The 11,812-nt window shown below is 50.0% G+C and overlaps 1 protein-coding gene across 1 annotated transcript in view; it reads left to right on the top strand.

Annotated features, from left to right (window-relative positions):
- The first annotated feature begins 531 nt into the window (after positions 1-531).
- C4H17orf58 (chromosome 4 C17orf58 homolog) overlaps positions 532-11,812 on the top strand; it is a 45,359-nt gene continuing 34,078 nt past the window's right edge. Inside the window, exons 1-3 of the mRNA XM_077254708.1 lie at positions 532-696; positions 7,879-8,226; positions 8,413-8,490. Of these exons, the coding sequence (XP_077110823.1) occupies positions 618-696; positions 7,879-8,226; positions 8,413-8,490 (505 nt within the window). The 5' untranslated portion in view covers positions 532-617. The remainder of the gene's footprint in view (positions 697-7,878; positions 8,227-8,412; positions 8,491-11,812) is intronic.

Below are 11,812 nucleotides of genomic sequence, written 5' to 3'. Positions count from 1 at the left end.
TGGGGGAGAGTGGGGGCAGGATGGGGGGTGCAGGGCCAGGATGGGGTCGGTGGTGCATGGCCAGGGTGGGGCCTGTGGGGAGCAGGAACAGGATAGGGTGGAGGAGAGATAGGGTAGGATGGGGAATGCAAGGCCATGATGGGTTCTGGGGGGAGCGGGGCAGGATGGGGCTGGGGAAGAGTCGGGGCAGGATGTGGCTGGGGAGAGTGGGGCCGAGGGGAGTGTGGGCAGGAGGAGGCCAGGGGAGAGGGGTCTGAAGAGGGCAGGGGCAGGATGGGGCTGGGGAGAGCGATGCTAGGATGGGGTCGTGGGAGAGTCGGGGCAGGTTGTAGCCAGAGAGCGGGAGCAGGATGGGGCTGGGGAGAGTGGGGCCAAGGGGAGTGGGGGCCGGGGGAGAGTGGGGTCTGAAGAGGGCAGAGGCAGGATGGGGCTGGGGAGAGCGGGGGCAGGATGGGGGGTGCAGGGCCAGGATGGGGCCGGGGGAGTGGGGGCAGTATGAATGGGTTTGTGGGTCAGTACAGGATGTGTGGCTCTCTGTCTCCTCCCCCCATGAACGCCCCTCATTACCATGAGGCTTCGGGGGCCGAGAAGGGAGGCAGCAGAGCAGCAGCACCAGGATGACACCAGGGGCCGGGCGCACTCCAATCCTCCTCATTATCACCACCATCATCATCATCATGTCAGGCGCCCGCAAAGGTGAGTGTTGCCCCATAGATCTGTAGCGATGCTCGGGGCTGGGTGTGAGTGCCCCGACACCTCTGCCCACCGATAGGAGGACACCGAAACTGATGTCCATTGAGGAGGAGAAATTTCTTTTGAAAGAGTATCTGATTTGGTTGATGTTTTGGGGTCCGTGTGCTGCAGAGGTCACATACACTGCGTGTGTGGCAGCGGTGAGAGCGGGTGGAGATGCTCTGCAGCACATTGCTGTGTATCTGCGGGTGGGTGGAGATGCTCTGCAGTGAGGGTCAGAGTTATACAGTGGGTACGGAAAGTATTCAGATTCTTGACTGAAACACCCCCCCCCCCCCCCAGAAATGTAGACATTTTTGGAAATGTATTAAAAAAGAAAAACTGAAATATCCCATGGTCATAAGTCTTCAGACCCCTTTGCTCAGTATTGAGGAGAAGCTTCTTTTGTTTTCAACTGAATTTGTATTGAAGTTTTTATAATACAATACAAAGCAATATTAATACGAACAGAAGGGAGGGAAGAAGGAGAGGATCAGGAAGGAGAGGATCAGGAAGGAGAAGAACTGGGAATTACCAGGGAACTGGGGAAATTAGCTACTAAGGTCCTGCTGGTAAATGTGCGATCTATATAACCAATTTCATGCCAAACAGAAGTGAAGTGCTGCAGGTATCATCAGGGTTCTTCCGTCTAACCGGGATATTGAACTTACATTCCGAAGGAGTCCTTTGAGGCTAAGTGCACACGTCCAGAATTGCTGCCGAAATTCCTGCGGCAATTCATCAACTGTACCTGGAGGAAAGTCTCCTCCACCCTGGGTACCAACCGCACATGATCCGCTTTTACCTTGAGTCCTGCAGAAATTCTGCTGTAACCTTGGCCAGATCTGTGCCACCATTCTGTCTCTGAGCTCCTTGGCCAGTTCCTTTGACCTCATGATTCTTGGTCTGACATGCACTGTGAGCTGTGAGGTCTTATATAGACAGGTGTGCGCCTTCCCAAATCACGTCCTATCAGTGTAATTACACACAGCTGGCCTCCAATGAAGGAGTAGAACATCTCAGGGAGGATCACAAGGACATGGACAGCATGGGACATATGTGAGTGTCTGAGCCAAGGGTCTGAAGACTTATGACCATGGGATATTTCAGTTTTTCTTTTTCAATAAATTTGCTAAGATTTCTACATTTCTGGGTTTTTTTTCAGTCTAGATGGGGTGCAGAGTGTACATTAATGGTACAAAAAATAAACTTTCTAGAATTTACCAAATGGCTGCAATGAAACAAAGAGTGAAAAATTTAAAGGGGTCTGAATACTTTCCGTACCCACCGTATTTCAGGGGCTCTTTCTCTCCAGGGACAAAAGACCCCAGTGACCCAGGACATTCCTGCGCATAACGGCCTGATAACAGAGAGCACTAGCATGTTACAGCTCACTTGTCCTGCCCTTAATTTAATAGTGCAGCTCTGGATGTGACTGGAGTATAATCCTCGGTGGTGCAGCTCTGGATGTGACTGGAGTATAATCGTCGGTGGTGCAGCTCTGGATGTGACTGGAGTATAATCCAAGGTGGTGCAGCTCTGGATGTGACTGGAGTATAATCCAAGGTGGTGCAGCTCTGGGTGTGACTGGAGTATAATCCTCAGTGGTGCAGCTCTGGATGTGACTGGAGTATAATCCTCGGTGGCGCAGCTCTGGATGTGACTGGAGTATAATCCTCGGTGGTGCAGCTTTGGATGTGACTGGAGTATAATCCTCGGTGGTGCAGTTTTGGTTTTGACTGGAGTATAATCCTCTGTGATGCAGCTCTGGATGTGACTGGAGTATAAGCCTCAGTGGTGCAGCTCTGGATGTGATTGGAGTATAGTCCTCGGTGGTGCAGCTTTGGATGTGACTGGAGTACAATCTTCAGTGGTGCAGCTCTGGATGTCATTGGAGTATAATCGTCGGTGGTGCAGCTCTGGATGTGACTGTATATAATCCTCGGTGGTGCAGTTTTGGATGTGACTGGAATATAATCGTCTGTGATGCAGCTCTGGATGTGATTGAAGTATAGTCCTCGGTGGTGCAGCTTTGGATGTGGCTGGAGTATAATCCTCGGTGGTGCAGCTTTGGATGTGACTGGAGTATAATCCTCGGTGGTGCAGCTTTGGATGTGACTGGAGTATAATCCTCGGTGGTGCAGTTTTGGATGTGACTGGAGTATAATCCTCTGTGATGCAGCTCTGGATGTGACTGGAGTATAAGCCTCAGTGGTGCAGCTCTGGATGTGATTGGAGTATAGTCCTCGGTGGTGCAGTTTTGGATGTGACTGTATATAATCCTCAGTGGTGCAGTTTTGGATGTGACTGGAGTATAATCGTCGGTGGTGCAGCTCTGGATGTGACTGTATATAATCCTCAGTGGTGCAGTTTTGGATGTGACTGGAGTATAATCCTCTGTGATGCAGCTCTGGATGTGACTGGAGTATAATCGTCGGTGGTGCAGCTCTGGATGTGACTGTATATAATCCTCGGTGGTGCAGTTTTGGATGTGACTGGAGTATAATCCTCAGTGGTGCAGTTTTGGATGTGACTGGAGTATAATCCTCGGTGGTGCAGCTTTGGTTGTGACTGGAGTACAATCCTCAGTGGTGCAGCTCTGGATGTGATTGGAGAATAATCGTCGGTGGTGCAGCTCTGGATGTGACTGTATATAATCCTCGGTGGTGCAGCTCTGGATGTGACTGGAGTATAATCCTCTGTGATGCAGCTCTGGATGTGACTGGAGTATAATCCTCAGTGGTGCAGCTCTGGATGTGACTGGAGTATAATCAGTGTCGCAGCTCTGGGTGTGACTGGAGTATAATCCTTGGTGATGCAGCTCTGGATGTGATGGGAGTATAATCCTCAGTGACGTAGCTCCATATGTGACTGGAGTATAATCCTCAGTGGTGCAGCTCTGGATGTGACTGGAGTACAATCCTCAGTGGTGCAGCTTTGGATGTGACTGGAGTATAATCCTCGGTGGTGCAGTTTTGGTTTTGACTGGAGTATAATCCTCTGTGATGCAGCTCTGGATGTGACTGGAGTATAAGCCTCAGTGGTGCAGCTCTGGATGTGACTGGAGTATAGTCCTCGGTGGTGCAGCTTTGGATGTGACTGGAGTACAATCTTCAGTGGTGCAGCTCTGGATGTGATTGGAGTATAATCGTCGGTGGTGCAGCTCTGGATGTGACTGTATATAATCCTCGGTGGTGCAGTTTTGGATGTGACTGGAATATAATCGTCTGTGATGCAGCTCTGGATATGATTGGAGTATAGTCCTCGGTGGTGCAGCTCTGGATGTGACTGTATATAATCCTCAGTGGTGCAGTTTTGGATGTGACTGGAATATAATCGTCTGTGATGCAGCTCTGGATGTGATTGGAGTATAGTCCTCGGTGGTGCAGCTTTGGATGTGGCTGGAGTATAATCCTCGGTGGTGCAGCTTTGGATGTGACTGGAGTATAATCCTCGGTGGTGCAGCTTTGGATGTGACTGGAGTATAATCCTCGGTGGTGCAGTTTTGGATGTGACTGGAGTATAATCCTCTGTGATGCAGCTCTGGATGTGACTGGAGTATAAGCCTCAGTGGTGCAGCTCTGGATGTGATTGGAGTATAGTCCTCGGTGGTGCAGTTTTGGATGTGACTGGAGTATAATCCTCAGTGGTGCAGTTTTGGATGTGACTGGAGTATAATCCTCGGTGGTGCAGTTTTGGATGTGACTGGAGTATAATCCTCTGTGATGCAGCTCTGGATGTGACTGGAGTATAAGCCTCAGTGGTGCAGCTCTGGATGTGACTGTATATGATCCTCAGTGGTGCAGTTTTGGATGTGACTGGAGTATAATCCTCTGTGATGCAGCTCTGGATGTGACTGGAGTATAATCGTCGGTGGTGCAGCTCTGGATGTGACTGTATATAATCCTCGGTGGTGCAGTTTTGGATGTGACTGGAGTATAATCCTCAGTGGTGCAGTTTTGGATGTGACTGGAGTATAATCCTCGGTGGTGCAGCTTTGGATGTGACTGGAGTACAATCCTCAGTGGTGCAGCTCTGGATGTGATTGGAGAATAATCGTCGGTGGTGCAGCTCTGGATGTGACTGTATATAATCCTCGGTGGTGCAGCTCTGGATGTGACTGGAGTATAATCCTCTGTGATGCAGCTCTGGATGTGACTGGAGTATAGTCCTCGGTGGTGCAGCTTTGGATGTGACTGGAGTATAATCCTCAGTGGTGCAGCTCTGGATGTGATTGGAGTATAGTCCTCGGTGGTGCAGCTCTGGATGTGATTGGAGTATAGTCCTCGGTGGTGCAGCTCTGGATGTGATTGGAGTATAATCCTCTGTGATGCAGCTCTGGATTTGACTGGAGTATAATCCTCGGTGGTGCAGCTCTGGATGTGATTGGAGTATAGTCCTCGGTGGTGCAGCTTTGGATGTGACTGGAGTACAATCCTCAGTGGTGCAGTTTTGGATGTGACTGGAATATAATCCTCTGTGATGCAGCTCTGGATGTGATTGGAGTATAATCGTCGGTGGTGCAGCTCTGGATGTGACTGTATATAATCCTCGGTGGTGCAGCTCTGGATGTGACTGGAGTATAATCCTCAGTGGTGCAGTTTTGGATGTGACTGGAGTATAATCCTCAGTGGTGCAGCTCTGGATGTGACTGGAGTATAATCCTCTGTGATGCAGCTCTGGATGTGACTGGAGTATAATCCTCTGTGATGCAGCTCTGGATGTGACTGGAGTATAGTCGTCGGTGGTGCAGTTTTGGATGTGACTGGAGTATAGTCCTCGGTGGTGCAGCTCTGGATGTGACTGTATATAATCCTCGGTGGTGCAGTTTTGGGTGTGACTGGAGTATAATCCTCTGTGATGCAGCTCTGGATGTGACTGGAGTATAATCCTCAGTGGTGCAGTTTTGGATGTGACTGGAGTATAATCCTCAGTGGTGCAGCTTTGGATGTGACTGGAATATAATCCTCTGTGATGCAGCTCTGGATGTGACTGGAGTATAATCCTCAGTGGTGCAGTTTTGGATGTGACTGGAGTATAGTCCTCGGTGGTGCAGCTCTGGATGTGACTGGAGTATAATCCTCGGTGGTGCAGCTCTGGATGTGACTGTATATAATCCTCGGTGGTGCAGTTTTGGATGTGACTGGAGTATAGTCCTCGGTGGTGCAGCTCTGGATGTGACTGGAGTATAATCCTCTGTGATGCAGCTCTGGATGTGACTGGAGTATAGTCCTCGGTGGTGCAGCTCTGGATGTGACTGGAGTATAATCCTCTGTGATGCAGCTCTGGATGTGACTGGAGTATAATCCTCAGTGGTGCAGCTCTGGATGTGACTGGAGTATAATCCTCTGTGATGCAGCTCTGGATGTGATTGGAGTATAGTCCTCGGTGGTGCAGCTCTGGATGTGACTGTATATAATCCTCGGTGGTGCAGCTCTGGATGTGACTGGAGTATAATACTCTGTGATGCAGCTCTGGATGTGGCTGGAGTATAATCCTCTGTGGTGCAGCTTTGGATGTGGCTGGAGTATAATCCTCTGTGATGCAGCTCTGGATGTGATTGGAGTATAGTCCTCGGTGGTGCAGCTCTGGATGTGACTGGAGGATAGTCCTCGGTGGTGCAGCTCTGGATGTGACTGGAGTACAATCCTCAGTGGTGCAGCTCTGGATGTGATTGGAGTATAGTCCTCGGTGGTGCAGCTCTGGATGTGACTGGAGTATAGTCCTCGGTGGTGCAGCTCTGGATGTGACTGGAGTATAGTCCTCGGTGGTGCAGCTCTGGATGTGACTGTATATAATCCTCGGTGGTGCAGCTCTGGATGTGACTGGAGTATAATACTCTGTGATGCAGCTCTGGATGTGGCTGGAGTATAATCCTCTGTGGTGCAGCTTTGGATGTGGCTGGAGTATAATCCTCTGTGATGCAGCTCTGGATGTGATTGGAGTATAGTCCTCGGTGGTGCAGCTCTGGATGTGACTGGAGGATAGTCCTCGGTGGTGCAGCTCTGGATGTGACTGGAGTACAATCCTCAGTGGTGCAGCTCTGGATGTGATTGGATTATAGTCCTCGGTGGTGCAGCTCTGGATGTGACTGGAGTATAGTCCTCGGTGGTGCAGCTCTGGATGTGACTGGAGTATAGTCCTCGGTGGTGCAGCTCTGGATGTGACTGGAGGATAGTCCTCGGTGGTGCAGCTCTGGATGTGACTGGAGTACAATCCTCAGTGGTGCAGCTCTGGATGTGATTGGAGTATAGTCCTCGGTGGTGCAGCTCTGGATGTGACTGGAGTATAAGCCTCGGTGGTGCAGTTTTGGATGTGACTGGAGTATAGTCCTCGGTGGTGCAGCTCTGGATGTGACTGGAGTATAATCCTCTGTGATGCAGCTCTGGATGTGACTGGAGTATAATCGTCGGTGGTGCAGCTCTGGATGTGACTGTATATAATCCTCGGTGGTGCAGTTTTGGATGTGACTGGAGTATAGTCCTCGGTGGTGCAGCTCTGGATGTGACTGGAGTATAATCCTCTGTGATGCAGCTCTGGATGTGACTGGAGTATAGTCCTCGGTGGTGCAGCTCTGGATGTGACTGGAGTATAATCCTCTGTGATGCAGCTCTGGATGTGACTGGAGTATAATCCTCAGTGGTGCAGCTCTGGATGTGACTGGAGTATAATCCTCTGTGATGCAGCTCTGGATGTGATTGGAGTATAGTCCTCGGTGGTGCAGCTCTGGATGTGACTGTATATAATCCTCGGTGGTGCAGCTCTGGATGTGACTGGAGTATAATACTCTGTGATGCAGCTCTGGATGTGGCTGGAGTATAATCCTCTGTGATGCAGCTCTGGATGTGATTGGAGTATAGTCCTCAGTGGTGCAGCTCTGGATGTGACTGGAGTATAGTCCTCGGTGGTGCAGCTCTGGATGTGACTGGAGTATAATCCTCGGTGGTGCAGCTCTGGATGTGATTGGAGTATAGTCCTCGGTGGTGCAGCTCTGGATGTGACTGGAGTATAGTCCTCGGTGGTGCAGCTCTGGATGTGACTGGAGTATAGTCCTCGGTGGTGCAGCTCTGGATGTGACTGGAGTATAGTCCTCGGTGGTGCAGCTCTGGATGTGACTGGAGGATACAGTAACGTTTGGTTCCTCAGATGGTGTGGAGGGCCGGACCCCGGACTCATCTCTAGAGGTGGGGGTCCTTCCTGGCAGCGCACCCCGGTCTGGTTTCTCGATGTTGGAGGGTGGGAAGATGATGACATCTAAGCTACCGCTGGACAATCACACCGGCTTCAAGAAGGCGGACCCCCGGCACCGTGACAGCCCCTCTGCCGACTACCAGCTGGACTCTGTCCTCACGGCCCCCCATAATCACACCAAAGGGGTCCCGCACCATGAGAGCAATCGGCCTGGGAAAAGCCGTCCACAAGCCTGGGAGGCGGCCCAGCTGACTAACCGGCACCCGGTGGGCCCACTTCCCCACCGCAGGGTCTTCAGGAAAGGTACGGACCTCTCACAGCAGAGGCCTCGTCACAATGTATCAGGGCAGACAGTCTGCCAGATCGGGATACAAATGTAACAACCCCTCAGCTGTGAGATGGAGATAGAAATAATGGACGTTCTCTGACAGCAAACAGTGATCTTTACCGTACGACGCTGCACTACATCTCACCCCTCCTGTCTTCTAGATGGTGCGGAGCGGAGGTGTACTGCGGAGTGTCACCGAGAGCGCGAGGAGCGGGAGGCGTTCTGCCACAGCGACTTTGGTGAGTACCTGCCTGGACTATGGCACAGCTACCGGTACCAAGACCACCCGTTACCAAGACCGCCCATTACCAAGACCACCCAATACCAAGACCTCCCGGTACCAAGACCACATGGTACCAAGACCACCCAGTACCAAGACCACCCAGTACCAAGACCACCTGGTACCAAGACCACCCAGTACCAAGACCACCCGGTACCAAGACCACCCAGTACCAAGACCACCCGGTACCAAGACCACCCAATACAAAGACCGCCCATTACCAAAACCGCCCATTACCAAGACCACCCAATACCAAGACTTCCTGGTACCAAGACCACCCGGTACCAAGACCGCCCCAATAATAAGACCGCCCGTTACCAAGACCGCCCATTACCAAGACCACCCGGTACCAAGACTGCCCAATACCAAGACCACCAGGTACCAAGATCTCCCAATACAAGACCTCCCGGTACCAAGACCACCTGGTACCAAGACCACCCAATACTAAGATCACCCAATACCAAGACCACCTGGTACCAAGACCACCCAGTACCAAGACCACCGGGTACCAAGACCACCCAGTACCAAGACCACCCGGTACCAAGACCACCCAATACAAAGACCGCCCATTACCAAAACCGCCCATTACCAAGACCGCCCATTACCAAGACCACCCGTTACCAAGACCGCCCATTACCAAGACCACCCAATACCAAGACCTCCCGGTACCAAGACCACATGGTACCAAGACCACCCAGTACCAAGACCACCCGGTACCAAGACCACCCAGTACCAAGACCACCCAGTACCAAGACCACCCGGTACCAAGACCACCCAGTACCAAGACCACCCGGTACCAAGACCACCCAGTACCAAGACCACCCGGTACCAAGACCACCCAATACAAAGACCGCCCATTACCAAAACCGCCCATTACCAAGACCACCCAATACCAAGACCACCCGGTACCAAGACCGACCCAATAATAAGACCGCCCATTACCAAGACCGCCCATTACCAAGACCACCCGGTACCAAGACTGCCCAATACCAAGACCACCAGGTACCAAGATCTCCCAATACAAGACCTCCCGGTACCAAGACCACCTGGTACCAAGACCACCCAATACTAAGATCACCCAATACCAAGCCCTCCTGATACCAAGACCACCCAGTACCAAGACGATCCGGTACCAAGACCACCCGGTACCAAGACCACCCAATACCAAGACCGCCCGTTACCAAGACCGCCCATTACCAAGACCACCCAATACCAAGACCTCCCGGTACCAAGACCACCTGGGAACAAGACCACCTGGTACCAAGACCGCCCTATAATAAGGCCACCCGTTACCAAAACCGCCCAATATAGACTGTCGGGGTCGTAAACGACAATATACCCTCATTCACCAGTCATTCCAAATTAAACTATAAGCATGTGGTACCGGGTAAGAATGAGTCAGACAGGTAGCTGGTTCAATCTCAGTGCATGCTCGTGCATCCACACACATGTGTGTAACCGTCACAGCAACTGCGTTTATTTCCAAATACACAGCACTATATTGTTCTAGGAAAAGGAATGCATTAGGCGGAGTTTAAGCAGCATACATCTAGTGCTCAGTCTCTCTCTCTGATTCGTCAGGACATCTCCCAGTGGTTACTTCTTTCTTCACATTCCAGAGTTATCTTTTCAGGAGAAATAATTCTTAACCCTTCACATTCTAAACTGAAATGAAGAATGAACACTGGCAGCCATCTTTAGATACAATTACATTTGCATTAGCTAGCAGATAGGAAAAACTTATTGTTTCACAGTATAAGATATATAAAAGTACAAAAAGAGTATAAAGATATATATTTTCACCTTGACAATCCCCCCTAAACACAAAGTTTTTCCCTTAAAGAAAGATCCTTTGAGACTGTCCATGTGATGGGAAAAGGGGAGGTGGATTTCTTCATCCAGACACCTCAGAAACTCTCCCCTAGCGAGAGGCCTCCAGGCAGCTGAACCCTTCACTAACCTCACATGGAGTTCTCCCACTGTCCCTAAACTAAATCTCTTAGCATCATCTGAGAATGGGGGGTTTTGTCTACTCTCTTGAGGGGGAATGTACTTCGGGATCTCCCCTGGATCAATACCATTGTACTCTGGTGGGCAGGGCCGGACTGGGACTAAAATTCAGCCCTGGCATTTGAAGTTACACAGGCCCACTTGTCACATGGTGACTGTATAATATCTTTGTACACTTGTAGGCAGGGCCGGTTTTAGGCAAAGTGGGGCCCTAGGTAAAGTTTAAAATGGGTCCCCAAATGCTAACATATTGCACATCACACAGAAGCCTTTCTGTTGTATTTACGTGCGCTGAGTTCAGGCCGCTAAACGAGTTTGATCGACAATACTGAAGTTGTTCAACGCTTGTTTCCCGGCCTCTTTCCACCAGCTGAGGAATAATGATGAGACAGAACGATCACTAATAGATCACCATACAGTATCATGTTTTCAGCAGCACATCTACAGTTTACACTGGCAATGTGCTGCTGACAACAAGGCTTTTTGTTCCAGCAAAAACAATCCGAATATGCAGCATTTTACTTGTTTAGTAAAATACACCCCATAGTCCTCCATATATTATAATGTGCTCCATAGTCCTCCATATAGTATAATACACTCCCTATAGTCCTCCATATATTAAAATACACTGCTCAGTCCTCCACATAGTATAATACACTCCTCATAGTCCTCCATATAGCATAATACAATCCTCATAGTGCTCCATATAGTATAATGCACCGCCACAGTCATCCATGTAGTACAATTCACTTCCCATAGTATAATGCACCCCATAGTTCTTCATATAGTATAACGTATTCCCCATAGTCCTCGATACAGTATAATGCAGCCCACATATAGTATAATGCAGCCACCCCAGAGTATAATGCAGCCACCCCAGAGTATAATGCAGCCACCCCAGAGTATAATGCAGCCACCCCAGAGTATAATGCAGCCACCCCAGAGTATGTAACCCCCATAGAATATAATACAGCCCACCTCCCCATAATATATAATGTAGCCCCCCATAGAATATAATGCAGCCCCCCATAGTATATAACGCAGCCTCCCCCATAGAATATAATATACCCCCACAATAGTATATAACACAGCCACATAGTACATAACATGGCCTCCCCCATAGAATATAATATACTCCCCATAGTATATAGCAAAGCCCGCATATTATATAGCACAAACCGCATAGTATACAGCACAGCCTGCATACTATAGCACAGCTCGCGTAGTAGATAACACAGCCCACACAGCAGTATTCAGCACAGACCACACAG

The sequence above is a fragment of the Ranitomeya variabilis genome, chromosome 4 (assembly GCF_051348905.1).
Source record: "Ranitomeya variabilis isolate aRanVar5 chromosome 4, aRanVar5.hap1, whole genome shotgun sequence".
Classification (NCBI taxonomy): domain Eukaryota; kingdom Metazoa; phylum Chordata; class Amphibia; order Anura; family Dendrobatidae; genus Ranitomeya; species Ranitomeya variabilis.
Note: the sequence above shows the minus strand (reverse complement) of the source record. Positions and strands in the feature narration are given on the sequence as shown.